At 30.3% G+C, this 19,874-nt stretch overlaps 2 protein-coding genes across 2 annotated transcripts in view; both read left to right on the forward strand.

The window, feature by feature from the left end:
* Nucleotides 1-1,927: 1,927 nt before the first annotated feature.
* Nucleotides 1,928-9,215, forward strand: LOC100161742 (feruloyl esterase B-like). The gene is given in 3 exon segments (NM_001293508.1): nt 1,928-1,995; nt 7,605-8,336; nt 8,967-9,215. Coding segments are annotated over 3 exon segments (828 nt in total). The 5' UTR covers nt 1,928-1,961; the 3' UTR covers nt 9,029-9,215.
* A 2,777-nt stretch (nt 9,216-11,992) lies between these two features.
* Nucleotides 11,993-19,874, forward strand: part of LOC100302430 (kazal-type proteinase inhibitor) — a 36,419-nt gene continuing 28,537 nt past the window's right edge. Inside the window, 2 exon segments of the mRNA NM_001163101.1 lie at nt 11,993-12,098; nt 15,315-15,548. Coding sequence (NP_001156573.1) covers nt 12,068-12,098; nt 15,315-15,548 — 265 coding nt within the window. The 5' untranslated portion in view covers nt 11,993-12,067.

Below are 19,874 nucleotides of genomic sequence, written 5' to 3' on the forward strand. Positions count from 1 at the left end.
TTAACTACGCTAAGGTTTTTATTTATTTATCATCTCCCTATACGATACATATAGTAATCATATCTGTGATAATAGTATTATAGCGAATTCGTCCTGTACCAGATGATCCATTTAAGTGTCTACACTCTTTATTTCGAAAAGTTTTAAGTTTTTTGAAAATATAATTTTTACAATATACCAATCATTTTATGTAATTTTATAACAATATTTCTGAAAAAAAAAATATATTTTTTAACTTTTTGTAATGACACCGTGTATTATAGATTCTGAGCGGAGCGAGGAAGCTAATGGTTTTACAATGGTGTTTATTTTTTTTTGTATCCTGTATACAATATTTCTATCAGAAAGAGTGCAGATGGGAAGCAAAACATTTAAATATAGAAGTTTGCAAAGACATATATATATATATATTGAGCAATTAGGAACGTATAATATGTTTAAGGAGGAAACATTTATATATTTATATGGCGTATTGTTATTAAAAAAAATTAACAAGCCGTTTGCCGTTTTATAATATAGACACTATAGTCACTACTGACCTTGAGGTTGTCCATGTTTCGCGGTCCACACATTATATTATTGAAAAAATCTTCTGCCACCATCCAACATCGAATCTCATCAGAATTGTTATTACTTATAAGGTAAGTAAATACTATGATAAACATAGCTTGAATTTGAATACGACGTGGAACGTTACTTAAATAATATGTGATATTGAAATTGTTGAAGTTTTCTATTGCGGTATTTATGGATGATCTTAGGTTGGAACCACTCGTTCGTGTAAAATAGTGTTTAATTTTTTTGTGTAGATGAATGATAAAAATATCTAACCAAGCGTGTAGTCATTCTAAGGAGATCATTTTAAGTATTATTTCTCAAGAGTTTTTCTATTTTTTTTTTTTTTAACTATCATAAATGCAAAATAACATAAAAAAATCGCATTCTTAACATTTTTTGTAAACTAAGGTCTCAACAGAATATTCTTTGAATGCAATAATTTATTATATCTCCAAACTAAATCGTGTACCGTACTAACAATTTTTTCACCATTTTAAATGAACAAGACACTATAGGTACAAATTATATATTTAATGAAATTCAACACACATAAACGAAAATATGTTCTAGACATTCCTATATTGTTTACACTTATTTAGACTCATTTATTTATTTTTTTTTTTTACAGTTCGTTTAGATTAGCTTAGGTACCTAGATGACTTTTGGCCTTTAGGTTAGTGGATTGATTTTTCAATTTTATTTCAAATAACTATATATTCAACTATAATGCAGAAAAATTCAAATCACTATAAATACTAATAATTCATTATTATTTATTAGTATAGATTTTAGTCGGTTTTGATCACACACAAAACTCATAAATCATTTTTATTAATGTCTTTTTTTCAAATGTATTATAATTTTTATTTCCGTTCATATTCAGTGTTAGTAAAAATATATACGATTTTCATAATTATTTTGTTCATATAATGATATTGATATATGTGTTCGCTAGAGGCCAAGCGTATTAAATGTACACGGTAGGTACCTGGTTAGGTACCTGCGGATACGTCATCCAAGTGAGCGCAGAGACCATGTTTAATTCCCGTCGGATTGTAATATGATAATATGGTTAATGGTTATGGTATAAAATATATTGTATAATATTACCCACATTATTATACACAAATAATTGATTTGATTTCTGTTTACTCAGAACACAGGTTTTCCGTTTGCACAATCTGCACGAATACGAAAACAACAACCTTTAAATGCGAAACCGGTTTCGTGCCGTAGTCGTGTAAATTAACAGATTTTAATGGTTTTTATGCATTAGTAGCGTATATCTTGTGACTATAATAATAATAATATATTAATATTATCACGATAATATAGTGGCGTCATATTTGACGATCGCGAGATCGTCTCAGTGTGAATTTGTGATCGAACAGCTAACAACAACGATGTCGGCGTGTCGACTGTACGTCGTGTTATTCCGTAAGTAATTAATACGATTAATATTTAGAAACAGTTTTATGACAGTGGTGGTATTAAGGGGTGATTCAGTGGCTGGGCTTGCATTTTATATGCCTCTGGTTTTTTTTTTAACGCCCTCAGTGTCCATGGTAGGTATAGTATGTCTTGTTCGTTGTACCTACGCAATCATATTTTATGCTTAATCGTAGTATTAACTTTTCAGACGATTGTTTTAACATTATGATATCAATATTATCTATTATAATATACATATTGTATTATAATTTTTTTTTTTAAACTATTGATAAAGCCCTCAACGACACTGCCATTGGGTGATCATTTATTATAATGATGTACAAATTATAATAATAATAATAAACTTAAACCCCAGTCGAAAATACAATAAGAGAGTACCTAATGTTAAATCATGTTGAGAAGATTGGCGTTGATGGTGAATTGGATTGCAGCGACAATTGAGTTGGGGTCCTGGTTGAGTGCTGCCAACAGTAAATCCGGAAGCATAGTATTTTCTCTGATCTGGGTTTTTATAATATTATTATGCTATATAATGATTATTATTTATTTATTTACGTATAAAAATGTGATTCCACTGTGATTTTCATCATATTATTTCGAAAATATTATTATCGTTATCTGTCATTAATACTAATTATACGATAGTACCTATAGGATGCGCGGTATTCGATCGCTAAGTGCATTGTTCATAGTACATTAGTGCCCTATTGATTTTATTCGCAATGTCGTTACTTTAGAACATTAAACTAGAATATATTATTATCATAATATAGGTGACTAAAATATAATATTGAACACATTTGTCTTTTATGATATTATTTAAAATCCACACGATTGAGTTGTACATAAATAAAATGCGAGTTTTGTAACAATTTTTCTTCAACAGTTAATTGAAAATTTATCTCAAAAACTATAATTTTTTGATATTATACATAACATACTAAAATATGCTTCATATAAATTGTACAATGTACATAATATAATATATATAGGTATATATCAAAATACAATGACTAAACATACTAATCTATGTAATTTTTGGTTCATGTGATTTCATTGATTCTACTGGAACTCTTTTTATCAGGGAAAAAGGAACATCGTATTCGGCACTACGGGTAGATTTAAAACGACCTATCGATTCCGTCAATTTAAAGATGTATATTTAGCCATTTAGGTAACTCGAGGTTGAGCAATTGTTATTTTTTTACCAAAACAATTACTTACTCATTGAACTAGAAATAAGTAAGCATGAGGAAAATATAAGCTTGTCCAAACCAAACTTGCAAATCCTAATTTATTCAATAGTTTATATATTTACATTATTGGTACCTAATTAGTATAATAATGTACTGTTTTATTTTATTTATACATATAGCTTTATTATATACCTATTACCTCTAGTACAAACTATAATATAATATACATTTATCTACAATACTTACTTTTAATATTTCTTATTAGCTCATCACTATATTCTGGATATTCTAACGAAAATAACGACGTGTAGGCTTGACTTTGATATGTCATATTGTCCTAAGCTACCTAGTCAGAAAATTCAGATTCATCATCACATGTCACTGACTACTGTCGAATTTTTAATAATATTTTAACAATAATTAATGTTTAAACATTAATAACGTATACTTTAATAATTTGAAGGCAAATGTATTTTTTGATTAATTTATAAAACTAAGGCTCATCCATGATGACCACAGATAAACATTAATAGGTGGTGGAATCGAAGGGTTGTCTTAAGACCACAACTGTCGATACTACATATTGGCGGAATCAATGGATTCCTTTTTTGGGATTAATGGGTTATACCTAAAATCTAACGAATGAAGGTTCTCGCTTTATTAACACGATGATGTGTTTTTTGACGAAAACATTGAAGTACCTAAGTTTTCAATATAAGTGTACCTACGACCTACGTATTTAGATAGAAACATTTCGTTTAGTGTTATTATTTTCAATATACTTCCGGTATCTCCTAGCTTTAAATGACAATATAACGTCTAAACGTCATAATAATATATTAATATTATATTGATTTTTAAAATAATTTTCGAACATTACTTACTTATGAATTCTATTTATTCGATTACGAGTTATATATATTATATCCATCAGCTACGATAGAACAACAATGTTCTACATACGGGCAGGAATGCAGTCGGTCGAAAATCAATCAAAAATAAATAATTAAAATAGGTTGTCTATAACTTGGTGTCATGTGAAACGTTTAAACAAAAAATCATGATATTTTTTCAAAATTATAACGTCTTAACGTATATATTCTAACGTACTTATGATTACTAAATTACATTACTTATTCAATACCAATGTATTATTATGTAAATTTATTAAACGTATAAACGATTAAATTCAATAGCTTTTTATCAGACATCAGTCATATTAAATATGATCTAACACTGGTAGAGTATTAGTACCCAATGTAGCTTTTTTTTATATAAATAAACCAATATCACAATATTATAACAATTTCAAATTTAGTATAAATACAATTGAGTTAAATTTAAATGTTGAGAAAACTCACTCATTGGATACAAATAATAATATTATAATCGCATTAAATTAACATTAAATTAATACCATTTACTTCGGTCGAATACTCGTATAGCTTTATAGAAAAAGTAATTTAATATAAGAGGGGAGTGTCAGTGAATTCACAGCCGTGCACTGCAGTCGCTCGCCGATGCCAATATTTTAGATGATAATAGTATGAGAAGCGAGGAAACCTATTGACTATACAATTGTAGCTGTTTTTAAGACCTGTCATAAATTAAAAATATCTCAACACCTAATTATCTGTATTCTCTGTAGTTGATGATTTTTTCAAAGATGTGATATTATTATGATTTTCCAAGCGACAAATTTTCATTAATTTCTTTAAATGAAAATAAAATCTACTGCTGAATTCGCAAAATAAAAATGACTGCAGCTATTTTTTGGCTATATTTAATAGAATTTTTTGTTGAGATTCTAAAAATAATAATGTTTAACGATTAAGTATACCAAAAATAAAAAATACGTTATTACAATATCTTATATATGATAATTTAATAATTTAAATTGCTATAAGTATAAAAAAATCGAAAATCCTATATTGAGTGTCTAGAAAGTTTCCATCGTTTTTCCCTGAGATATATGTCATTATACATTTAAACTTTTCCAAACTTTCTAGACAATTGTAGTCCATGAGAAATTACGAATATAGTACCTATATTATAAACTATAAATACCAAATAATTGTTATAAGCGCCATTTGAATCTACAAACCTATGAACTATAATCACTAATATTAAATAATTATAAGAAAAACCGTTTAATTATATTTAACGATATTAATACAGGCGTGGAACTATTAATACAAAAATAAAAATGAATATTAAAAAAAAAAAACATATAGGTAGCAAAGTAACGTCCAAGTAAAACGAGTCTATAAAAAATAAAGGTTTTTAAAAAAATACGATTTTATAAAAAATAAATGTTTTTAAAAAAATACGAGTTTATAAAAACTGTCACATCTCCATCAGGTTTACTAATTCAGTAGCCCTAGTTAAGGAATATTTACAATGAGTAATTGTTTAGTTCGGTATTATACTAATGAACGTGATAATTATTTTTACGATTATTAAAATTATTATTATGATTATTAAACCTCGACAAATATCAAACGTGTCATGTGTATTGTGTATACAAGGTTATTTTTCAGTCATTACTACAAATAACGACTGTATTTCATGATAAAAAAAATAAATACTTTTTAGAGATACTGAAGGTCGAGAACAAAGAATCTACTTAAATCAATTATTGGTTATTATGTTTGTTTAAAATTTCAAGAATAACCCCTTAAAATAAATTATAATATAATGGATAAGTGCAAAAAAAATTAAAGGTTTATTCATAGAAATCCATCACGTTCAAAACATGTATTCGCACGCAATTTCCATAAAACTAGATACCTACCAATATCATTAATGAAAGCCCCTCAATACTTCGTAGAAACTTGTTAATTCCACATATATATTAAACAAGCTTCTGCACTTAGCGATTGAGTGGCCCGAGTCCCCAAAACACTATGTTAAAATAATGCACTTGAAATATAATATAGTTGAACTTTTTTCTTGAAGTACCATTACCTGTGGTAAACAAAAAACCATTTAAAAATATTGTCAATATAAATATTAATAGTATTTAAAAGACTAGATTTTTTTTTATATTATACTAATACCTATTATACTGTTAATGATATTTAGATGTTCAGAACATGTTATGTTTATAATTTAGATAAACTTTAATTTTATAAGTAAATATATTTTATTATATTATGTATTCGACATAATAGTATAATTTATATTATATTAAATTGAGTAAACGTATTATAACATAAAAACAATTGACGTCATGTTATCAAACATACTGTCTATTTTATACGTCATCTGACACATATTTAAAAATAAAAAAAAAACGTGTAAGTGGATGTCGCTCTGCTGTACAGTAGGCTACAAGTGGGTCATTGTATAAGAAAAACGATTCTGAGCGCAGACGGTTTGTCAGTCTGGATATTTTATATTGTTATTAATTATTATAACATAATATGTTATATTATAAGTTAAATTAATATTAAAATATTATAATTTTTTATTCGTTTCTATGGTGATAGACAAAGCGTTAGAAATTAAAATCCTATTTTTAGCGGTTTTTCGTAATTTTTTGATGGTTTTTCCTGTGACACTAAATAAGTATTGATAAAATCGAAAAATGAGCTCTCTAAAGTACCATCTTGATCTAATTTGCTAAAAGATAAGGTACTATATATTGAAAATTGAAATTGAAGCAATCCTTCTGGTAGAAATTTTGTATACAGGATATAAAAAAAAAAAATAAATAAATAAACACAATTGTAAAACTAATAGCTTCCTCGCTCCGCTCAGAATCTTAAATATATTATATTTTTACTGATATGGATATTTCTTAAACGTAATTAACTTGCCGTTAATTCTATACTAAAAAAATGTACCTATTATAAAACTTAATGACAAATAACAGTATTATAAAATACGAGTATCTAAGACCCATTTTTTTCAATCCAAACGAATTATTGAAATTAATATTATTATTGTTGTTTATACTTGAACTTGATTAACGAGTATGTAATTATCACTTCTCTAGTTCAAGCAAATACTACCTATATTTAATAAATATTCATACGCGGAATTTCGGTTGTATATTCAGGTACTGATTGAATACCTAAATATAAATTGTCTAATAGGTATATTTATTATGTTTATAATTTATAACCTCCTATATGTTTTTGGTATTACTACATTATTGATGTTTATTAATTATTATTTAAATCGGTGGATGGGCACATGAGCTAATACAATTCTAGAATGCCATATGAGATGAAAAAAACTGTAAACTGATAATATAATATTATATTGGTACCCATGGTTATCTACTATAAGTAGATATCCGTGATCATACCTTAAACCAGTTAACCTTTATAATATATTAAGCATATTGTTATATAATCGTATAATTTTAATTAAAGAATTATCAATTTTTAGTATGTTTTGGACTGACGGTTTTATTCGTAAACGGTGGAGTACCGACAGACGATATCGTATTTCCCGAATCACTGAGTTCACGACATCAACATTCATCGTGGAACTTTGATAATGAACGACCGCCACCCAGAAGAACTATAAGACAAGGAAACCGTCGTCCAAGACCACCGATGCCTAACGAGGAAGATCCATTTGCTGGGCTTGAACCCCAAGGTAACAACCGACCATCTGGTGGAAACCAAGGCCAATGGTCCAATCAAAGACCTAACCAACAACCTGGTAATCAAAACCAATGGGGCACCAATGGTAATAATCAGGGTCAAAACCTGCAATGGGGTACTAACGGTAATAATCAGGGTCAAAACCAATGGGGTACCAACGGTAATAATCAGGGTCAAAACCAATGGGGTACCAATGGTAATAATCAGGGTCAAAACCAATGGGGTACCAACGGTAATAACCAAGGACAAAGCAATCAAGGTAACAGACCACCTACACAACCGAACACCAATCAAGGTAACAGACCACCTACACAACCGACCACCAATCAAAATCCAGTGCAAACCAGCACGACTTCGTCCAACAGTGAAGAGGCAAGTGAAGAACAGAGAAACGCATGTAATGCGACCTGCAAAGAAAGGATTACAAACGAATACAATCCCGTCTGTGGAAGTGATTCTCAAACATACCAAAACAGAAGATTTTTGGATTGTGTCGCCAACTGCGGTATAAGTAAGTATTGTTCTTTTGTTTGTAACTCGATCAATCAAACCAACTTAAGTAACCATAATATTTATTATTTCATTATACTCGCTTGGGATGGAATCTATATATATATATATATTATAATACTATAATATATATATTACCAATTGTTTATTTATTTTACAGAATTGTGGTATTTTGTGGTAGACGTGTACGGTATATACTTTATATTAATATCGTATTATACTTTCAGTTTACTTCAATTTTTTTTGGGGGATTCAATTTATAGTTAAACATAAATCATTGTACTAATGTATAAACCATCCTCGGGTTCCTTAAAATTGAAATCCCTATTGTTTTCAATTATTCATTCGTAATACGTTTCATTTGTAACTCTGATAGACGATTTTCTGAAAAAAAATCCGAACTGCGTTGAATTGCATCTACATTAATTTATTTCTCGGAAAGTTTATATTATATTTGTTTATTTATTTGAACTAAATTGATGTGATGATTATTATTATAGGTACACGATTCACGCTATAATACTTACTAACGTAAATAATTAATAATATACAAAATATCATGTCTGATACGTGTAATTAAATAACGTCATTACGCCATAAGTAATATTATTACGTTTGTTTTGGTTTACAGTCACCGAATTCAGCTACATCGGAACTTGCGTGACGACGACCCAACGCATTACTCGCGCATGATGGAATTTCAAAATTTCGCGACTGCTTTTGATATGAATAGATAAACGATTGATTTTTATATAAATATGTATTTTTTCACCGCCAATAACACTGCACAAATTATTGTGTTTTAATATTATATTGTATTTTAAGATAATTTATGTATGGTTGACGTAATACATTAATATTATATTATTACAACTCATAATACGATAACTATACTGTTTTACTCACAATAATATGATATTTCGTACCTTTATGACGTACGTCTTTATACGTGATAATAGTCACCTGCAATTGTTTTTAAAGCAACCGAGTTTTTGTGAGAAAAAGTTGAACGTAAATAATAATTTAATTGTGTTAAACGAAGAATATTGGACGGATCACGGCGACGAGAGTCTGGAAATTCGTATAATAGTGCGGCGGCGGTGGCGGCCTGGAGAGCAGTTTTGAAGCGGTCGTGCAAAGTAAATTCAACAACAATGGTCGTGTAATAGGTTAAATTATATTCCCAATGCAATATAGGGTCGGCCGACGGCGACAACAATGACACCAGTGTAATTCGTTTAACTCGGTTTCCTCTGAACCAATCTTTGAACTTCAGTTTTTTTTTCATCAAGGTCCTCTGTATTCCGCCTCGTCGCTCTCAAAGTTCAACGATACATAACATTATTCGAACATGTACACGCAAAACCTTGCCGATCACTCACACCGCACCTAGGACCCACTTTACCAATCTCTGATGTGGGTAGCTCAATGAAGATCTGAGGTTTCAGGTCACCAAACGTTTCCCACATTGCCCCGCATGGCCACATGGGAGATATATGAAAGCCGCTTTAGGGGTGAATTTAATCGTATTACATGACGTACTATGACAAGGCGGTCCGACGTCTTATGGTTGGCGGGTCAATTTACGCGTCAAATTTTATAAACACTAGAGGGGCCGCTAAAAGAAAAATAATATTTTTGTTCATATTTTATTTTATAAGAAACTTATTATTATAATATTCTAATGTTTTCACATTATAGAATACTTCAGAATACGTATTATTATTATTGTTGTTTGAGTATAATAAGACCGACTGCCGCCACGCCATCCCACACCACCTTAGTTTTTTTTTTTAATTCATCACACTTATAAATACTAATGCCCATATGCATGGTCAATTTATGTGTCACACAAGATATGTTAAACTATGTCTTATGTACTGACACATGAATAGACTACGCAGACATTGACCATTTATTTTTATTATTATAAAGTTAAGAATTTTTGTTTTTATAAATGGTAATAGGTAAATGTTAGTGAAAGCATTATCTTGCCTTAACTGGGTACTATACCACTATATTACTATACAGGCTACACTGCTGCTGTAGGAACTGTACAGCTTTATTTGCTTTACATTTATTTTAAGTTTGGTCGCAATTGTATCGATTCCGAACCAGAGTGTGACATACGATGGATAAAGAAAATGGAGTGGAGTACAAAAACGAAATTACGACTGATTACTGTTTAGTTATTCATTATAATCTCCATTCTATTCGATGTTCCAATAATCATTTTACTGTATTATTTTTAAAATTATGTACTTCTGTGAGTCGCTTGACTATAATAATATTAAGCACCTTTACTGTGAAAAAAATCCTAATTCCAGTGTTTTTTTAGTGTGCAGTGAGACATATTTTGTGCAGTAAAAAAAGTAATTGTGCTGCAGTGAAAATTGTTACTTTTTGCAGTGCAAAAAAAAAAATTTCAGAATGATATATTTTATATAAAACAATAATTGGGTAAACTTCAAAATAAAAAAGAAGGTAAGTGGATGTCGCTCTGCTGTACAGTAGGTTATAAGTGGATCATTGACCATTGTATAATGGATTGTATTGGACTTGAATTCAATGATCTAATATGATTGTATAAGAAAAACGATTCCGAGCGGAGACGGTTTGTCAGTCTGGTTATTTTATATTGTTATAATTTATTATATCATGTGTAAGTTGAATTAATATTATAATATTATAATTTTTTATTCGTTTCTATGGTGATAAACAAAGCGTTAGAAATTAAAATCCCATTTTTAGCGTTTTTTTCGTAATTTTTTCGCTGGTTTTTCCAGTGGTTACAGTAAACAGTAGGTCAGCACGTACTAGGTAGTATAGCCGGCACCGTCAACCTTATCCGGAGACATGATAAGGAGATTACCAAGTCATAATTTTCAGAAAATGCCGATGATTTTTTTTTTGTAATTTTGTTTTTAACACTATAAAATTGTTTAGAAATACAGCTTTGTGAGTGGGAGGGTCCTAGGTCCTAGGGCTCTTGGATCTGCCCCTGACAGTTCAACGGATAACAGGATTTGGACAGCGTAAACAAATTCCTTACTATTACCCAAGAGTGGGAATAAGTTTGTGCAGTCAGAAAAAATCATTAAAAAAAACCCTGCCTAATTCGCTTACAAAGTTTCTGTAAAAACGAGCATTGCTTGTACCCGATCCACGCTCCAATGCATTTTATTTAAGACGAACGTATTGTTAATATCGTTTTCGAACAAAGACTCCTCGACGACTTCGTGCTGTACGCATACGGAACGCGTCTCGGACGATAAATTTATTGGCATAACCTTGCGACGGGTCAAAGTCATTTTTAACGAAGCGCGCCACAATATTCACATCGTGACGAACACAAATCATTTCCAAAACGCATTTGCCTAGTAGACAGACACGAATGAGATAAAAAAAAAAACACAAACACATACAAAGCACATCCTTTGTATATAAACATAATAATGTGTGTGCATTGCAGTTTTGTTACATAATTGATGGACAGCAGCCGCGTCGGCGGTGGAGGGACGACCAATTAGTGGTGGCAAGTACGATATAGGTATGACCTTTCTCACGTCGGTCAGTCAACAGGAAAAATAAAATAAAATAATACATTTATGGGTAGGAGAACCGTCTATATAAGAGAGCTGCACTACGTAGTCCGGCGAACAAAACGTTGGGTCCCGCTAAGTGCACGATAATCATAGACAAGACGTATAAACAACGCAAAACGCAAACATCATGAAATCCTTAACGCTAGTCTTGTTAGTAGGTAAGTCGATATTATTTGTATTATTATTATTATCAACAATAGTATAGTTACCTATTTTACCATATTAATTTTTAACTAGACCGCTAGAAACGAGAAGTTTCACTCAGAAATAAAATGCTTAATATATATTATATAGATAAAAAACGTTTTCGTGTTTAATCGATTTCAATTTTAAATTTGCAACTACAAATTACAATATAATATAGTACAATAAATTCACACGTGCAACTTTCAGTGGGTTATAAACTCTTTGGAAAAAAATACAAAAAAAACATTTATACCCTACTCAGTATGTGTGAGTGATGTAAAAAGTTTTAGGCATGTTAAAAGAACTTCACAGTGTTAGATTACATTTTTTTGACAGCGCGATATTGTGTATTTTAATTTCAACACATCCAGCTGCGTTAAGTTCTGAAAACATTGAAAACAATATAGTTGAATTAATCAAGAATTTTCGGTGCCTATGAAAGTATCCTGATTTATGAAATAGTGTTCAATCCGTCCATTATAGGTAGCTAAATGCATATTAGTTATACACTTATATCATATAGGTACCTATATTTTAGTCCATATTGCGAGACATATTAAATTAAAAAATGTTTCAACTTTGAACGAAGACTAATTAAATAAGGTCTCTGACATGATAATTATAATATTATATAGGACCTGGTGACTACAATAACACACTAACACAGTACATATTATACTATCAGTTATTTCCGTGATCCATTTATGATTAAACTTTGAGTCTTATTTAATTTTAAATTATAAATGTCAGTGTTTTTTTTAATAGTTTTCTTAAAGATAATACCTGTGTTTAGGATCATGGTCGTAAGTACCACCTACGTTCCATATCATATCAAATTTAATTTCTGTTTGGCTTTAAACCCACGACAAACAATAAAAGTCTATATAATTATGATATTGAACATTTGAACTCTTTGCTAAGGATAATATTGGGTTCCATAATTAAATTAAACAAATATAATAAATTTACCAAAATAATTTACAATATTATATAGTAAGTACTAAATAATATTCCTCACGTTTATAGCTCGTACATTTAGCATATAAAAAGTAAGACATAATTAGAAATAACTTTTTAATAAATAATATACATTTTTTTGTTCAATTTTTTTTTTTTTAACTTTATGTTTTGCTCAATGTGTGACCTAAGACCTGAGATATTATTTATACAATCACCCAATGGTTGTGTATAATATATTGTGATAACCCACGCTGTGTGACGCGCAATTTTTACCCACGGTAGTGGGGTGGCGTGGCGTGAAGTAAATATATATAAATACGCTTATTTTTATACTATTTATGCTCTACTATATCTGTTAAAAATACTCTTATCTTATCTCTTTGAATTATTGGGTCATAATTATAATTTAATAAAATAGAAACTAGTTTTCTCCTGCTAGTTAATTTAATATTATTTATTGTAGGTGAAGATTTATTTTTATTTTTGGGGAGGCGTGAACCAAATAAATTTGGGGAGCCACTGAACACTATTTTTTGGATAATACCCAATATACCTACTGTTAAAAGAAAATATCAACTATAGGCAATGACTTACACGCTTCTTTAAGAAGAACTTTTTTTCCCCCAATATAATTTAATATATTTTATTGTCAGACGACAGGCGTGTTCATAAATAATTTCGAGTCTAAAGATTCTAAACCAGTACATTACTTTCGGATCTTATTATTTTATAGCCGCACGCTCAGATAGTATCAGTTTAATGAAAAAACAAAAGTGAATAATATTCAGAAACAAAACTTCATAGCAAACAAATAATTTTTTTCGGAACTAAGCGTTTGAAATTTTATAATTTACTACACTTTTTGCACGAGATAAAAGAATCATGCTCTATCACAATATTCTGGTATTCACTATTCCCTCAAAAGTGACAAAAATTGAGCAACTTCCTTCTGCACTGAATAATAATACTATGTATAAAGTATATGATAATATATTAAAATCATATTTGAAAAGTAACGCAATAGTGATGAAAATACAAAATAATATATCGCTATACGACGAGTATTGTTGTACATGACATCTTATACTACTTTTAACTTTTGTCCTAGATAGCAACAATGACAGGACTACAACACAAGTCGATATTCAAATAATTTAATAAACGCGGCCGCGCTATGCAATATTTCACTTTATCTGATAATATGTTACCAATGAGAAATTCTGCAGTGTGTTTATTATGAGAATACATAGCATTACTTTATTATTTTTTTTTTTTTTTGTTAATTATACAATGTCTTTTCATAACGCTCGTTAATCCACAATCCAGATGGTAAATATGGTTTTAAAATTCAGGTTTAGTCTAAATAAAATAACAACTTGTTTTGTCATAGAACCATTTTATTTTCTCGATTTTGAAGTGAGTTAATTTTTTTTGAATTCAAGTAATTATAATTAGTTCATCACTAATCTTTCTCTAAATACAATCTCGTCTTATTCATAATAAAATTATGATGTGATATTTTTTCAGCCATAGTTTCACATTTATAATGTACCTATCATAATTTATCTAATTTTTTAAAGACATTTTCTCTTGTTGTTCCCTAAAAAAAACTATAATTGTCTTATACCTATATAGATTGTTCAATGGTTCCAGCTCTATGACAGCTATTCATAAAATGTAAGTGGTTACATAACGTCATAATTACATAATGCATAATATGATTATATAGTGCATTTTCCCCTTAAAGTTACGTTCCGGATAGAAACATGTATTTATACATGACACACTGACACGACGTATCTTAGAAAAATACAAAATTCTGAAAGACACCAATAATTTAACGTCAATAACAATTTAAACGCACCGTATTTTTATTTTATTTTTTTTATAAACATTAAAAACGTGTCTTATACTCTCTCCTACAACAATCTTCGAAAAAAACTTATTGATAAACCTCGCACAAATAACGTCGTAGTATAGCTTAACCGGGCAGTGATAATAAATGTATATTGATTCAATGTTGACAGTTAGTTTTCCAATAGTGTACTAACGCTATACCTACCCTAAAAAATCTTAAAGAGACATTCGAACGACGAATACTTTACAGGAACCCACCCATTGGCAAAATTAACACACACATACACACACACACACACAGACAAACCAATAACCCATCCAATAATCATACAATTATAACAACGGTTATCTGTATACATAATATTGTGTAGGTCTGACCGTCGCGTTGGTGTCAGTCAATGGTAGTCCAGCCGGCGACAAGAAGATAGGCACTAGTCACAAGATGAAGACGACCAGCACGACGACCACACTGTCGCCAGCCCGTAAATGCAAGTCCGAGTGCCCGAACGATTACAACCCGATTTGTGGATCCGATGGGGCCAAAGTGAACTTGAGCTTCGGCAACAAGTGCGTCATGGAGAAATACAACTGCGAGCACAACGCCAGTGAGTATAGAGGACAATCAGTCGACGATATTAATGGACTATAATATTATATTATTATGTTATGTACTTCAGCCCCCACATAGGTACCTATAATGGTCGGCAAAAGCTTAATAAAAAATCGCGCCCGAAAACTGTTGTGCGCCGTTGCTTAACACTCAATAAACACCTCGTTAACGCAAAAAACAAACAAAAACCTGGTTTTAAATTATAGGTTCTCCCACAAATCGCTGAAACAGTATTTTCACACCGAGCAAAATACCATTTGTTACGTCCCATCAAATTTTTTTATTATTATTATTATTTCTTCTCCCCGCCCTGGGAATCGATCGATTTCAATTCGTCGCGACACCCTTCAACGATAACCATCGCGTTGCGCCCGCAAACCTAAAACACTCGAATTCCAAACGCATATCATATATATAATATATATAATATATATATACATCTATGTATTACCTATGTACCTACGTAAAACAGCAAAACTAATTGCTGTCGCGTGTGAATATAATATTATTACATGTCCGGGGAAAATCCACTATATACCGTGCTCGTCAATCGTCATGAGTTTCGATAAAGAAAAAAAAAGAATGAAATGCGTGCGCCCGTTTATTGCAGTATTTGATATTGCATAATATATTATAGGCATATTGTTCGGCTGTGAACAAAAATCTAAAATCAAAAAAAAAAAAAAAACCAGCCGATCATTACATAATATATTATTACAATGCGTGTTTGAAGTGTTTAACAGCCTTACCTAACACCTAAATATTTTCCGAATGACTTACAATTATTTTATTTGCAGTTTTATTTTTATATTTTTCAATTCGATTTGAACGACGTTGTGAACAGTATTTTTAATTAATAAAAAAACAAATTCACTATAACTTATACGTAACAATAGTTATTTTGAAGACGCCATGTTTTGTTCTCCTAATAATTAAATCACATTGATAAAAAATATTTACCAATACGTCGTATATTATAATAATATAAGCATGTCTTCAAATCTTGAGTGCTACGTTATAACTATACATAATATTCTAACCACGGCAGATTTCCGTCCGTTGTCCACACGCTGAGTACTTCAGCAACCCAACAATATTCTACTCAGTTAATAATAATATTATCGTTCCGTATCGCGAGTGCGTATATAATAATTTCTTGTATTAATAATCGTAATCTGGAACGGCGCACGAATCGTAATTGCACCGATTAGTTAAAGTGTTACGTTTGTATATATAATAATATAATGAAACCAATTAAAACGAACTTCTGCAGAGAGAAGACGAATCGTCTCAGTTAATCCGTCTCGATGAACCACCCCTGCGAAGACGGTATACTTACGTTTTTAGGCGTTCTCCAACATAATAATAATGTAGGTATAGGTACTTACGAAAAATAGGACGCGCCAGTGTGATATTATTATTATTATTATGATATCGTGTAGGTATACCTTAATATAATACGTATAATTAATATAACAATATCGTAAACCACCCCGATGTTAATTTATATAATCTCCTCGTCACCTTTTGCTTTTGAAATATTTTGAGCCTATTTAATTTCAGTGTTTAGGTGCCGTAAGCCTATAATTTCAGTAATTAGATACCAGCAACCTATTATATTATTATTAAGTGGGTAATCTCTTTAGGTAAAAAAGCTAAAAAATTAATTGTCGGTATACGCCCTTTTCAACTCCGTTATCATTAGGTATCTTTTTATCTTTCAACCGCACGTGAATCCGCACGTAGTCGTAAAAATGTACACCCGCGCTCGGATATTATAAACTAAACGGTGATACTCTAGGGCGTCATAATATAATATTGTGATGTATCATATAATATACCTACTCGGTTAAATGTTCGGTCGGTCCCTGTAGACACGCGTCCGTTTCGGTTGGCTTTATACCGACACCACGCTCGTTTTATCCCAGGACGCTTTATTTGTTTGCATCCAACTTGCCGAGACGCGTCCCTCCTAAACATTACGTCTGTATATGTGTACAAGATTGAGATTGTGATATTTACATCAGATATAATAGTACCTAGCGTATAGTAAACGGTTAAATATATTATTATTATATTAACGTATCATCGTCAACCTGCGTTTTGGGAGGGTTGTTCAAAAGCAGTCGAATCTGCTATTTTAAGGGGTGTGATGGACACATCTCTTGGAGGTAATGTAGCATATATATTTGGACTAAACTATATAATATGCGTATACATAAGTTATACTCTGACCAAAGTAATATTATGTTGTGGTTGTATGGTACCCCCTCCTTGCAAACGACCAACTACGCCTATAGAACAAGTTAAATTAGGTATTTATCATAATAAGCTTCTTATATTCTTAATAATATCCCAGCTACCCATCGTGACTATTCACTTATCTGTGACGTCCTACAAATGAAAGCTCTCTTTTCGCGGCACAAATTATAGTTGATTGATAGTAAGTTTGACAGTTTTCTTTAAAATGGGTCTCTGCAAGTTGCCTTCCAATTTTCTAGAAAGATTCTCTTTGGGATTTTCTTCATACATATTTTACATGAAATCAGCTTCGTTTTTCTACATTTAATCACACCACTTCGTACTGCCGTGACCTACCCCTTATTCACATACTCAGAGCTTGTACGCCTGAAAAATTAGATACTCGTTTATGTATTTTTTTTACTTCTTAAGTGTTTATTTAACTGTATTATATTTCTTTCCTACGTTGTTAACTACCGTTTGGCGTTAATATTCCAATAAATAAATATTAACAGACGATAGTCTTCTAGTCGTCTTTCAAGAAATTGCACACTCGTTCCTCACCCATGTATTTTGATCTAATACGATATAAAAAAAACCAAAGTCACAATTCTTAAAGTCATTGAACTATTCCATCACACCACTACCTGGCCTATTAATTGTGCATCACATAATATTTAGCTTATTTTATGTATGAATACAAATTCTAAATTTTCCTATATTAATAATCGAATAAAAAAAATTAAAACACTTAAATACATGTGCTAATAACTGTACTTACTAAAAATATCAAAACTTTGGGCAGTGGTTAATTTAGTCGTTACACATTTATAGAAGTAGACTCACTAGAGACCATTCGGGTTAGTTCAAAGTTTTCTTAGACGGATTCTGATTAATTTGGGTGCAAATCTTGCATTATCTGCACTAATTTTAAGCAACAAAACGCAACTCGACATATTATGCACAGAGTATAATTATAATATGGTAGTCGGATGTTTTTGTCGGAAAATTATATTCACTTCATCAGCCACTGCTAATACGAATACATGGTAGTTTGGTGGTATTGTTATTTGTTGGAAAATTATCAGTCATTATTCATAATATATAATGGCTATGAAATATTGTAATTTATATACCTCTACCTGTTCCGTAAAAACCGTTTCGTAACAACTATAATAAAATAATACCTAATAAGAACAACGTTGAAATGGAGAATACTTTTATTTATTTTCTGATCCTAGAAACTATATTAGGTCTGACAAACCTTTCTTTTTTTCGTCTAATATATTTATACACTTAAATATTTTATTTATTGCGAGACTACAAGTCACTGAACCGCAAGACTTTATGTTCAACACATAGGTACCTCAACTTTGTCAGGGATAAAATCAAATACGTTTTCAACTTAATAAAAACGTATTACTTTATAAGGCACGTTATTTCCACTTAAGTCCCAAATGGAATACATACAAAACTATATTCGAGAGTTACATGCGATATTATGTATTTTATAATTATTTTTGAAAAATAGTTTAATTATGTGACTTACTTGTAAAAAATTAACAGCTGAAATTCGACTACCTATAAATACAATATTTTTAACGGAAAAGACAATGCCTAACATTTCACACCAAGTTAAACCGTAATCTCAACTTAATGTAACAAATCTAGGATTAAAAACATTTAAAACACAAAACTATGCATGCAAATATGATAGAAAAAAAAAATTACCAAATTTATGTATAAAAATGGACGCGTAACTAAAAAGGAAGTATTTGCACAGAATTTATTCTGTGGTAATTTGTATTATTAATTTTTAACTTTTTGTTAAATTATTTACCATCTATATCAATACCATCCAATCCTTTATTGCCAATAAGTAGTCGATATCTATAACATAAAGACGTATACAATGGGTATTTTAACTGTTATATACTTAAACTACAATCTTACGAACAACTATTTTTATAGAAGAATCGTTTAAAGAACCCTAAAATATTTAGGATATCTAGATATTTCATAAACTTTCACTAATAATCAAAAACCCAAAAATATACTAATTCAAATTTTGGTTTTAGAG

The sequence above is a fragment of the Acyrthosiphon pisum genome, chromosome A1, assembly GCF_005508785.2.
Source record: "Acyrthosiphon pisum isolate AL4f chromosome A1, pea_aphid_22Mar2018_4r6ur, whole genome shotgun sequence".
NCBI lineage: Eukaryota > Metazoa > Arthropoda > Insecta > Hemiptera > Aphididae > Acyrthosiphon > Acyrthosiphon pisum.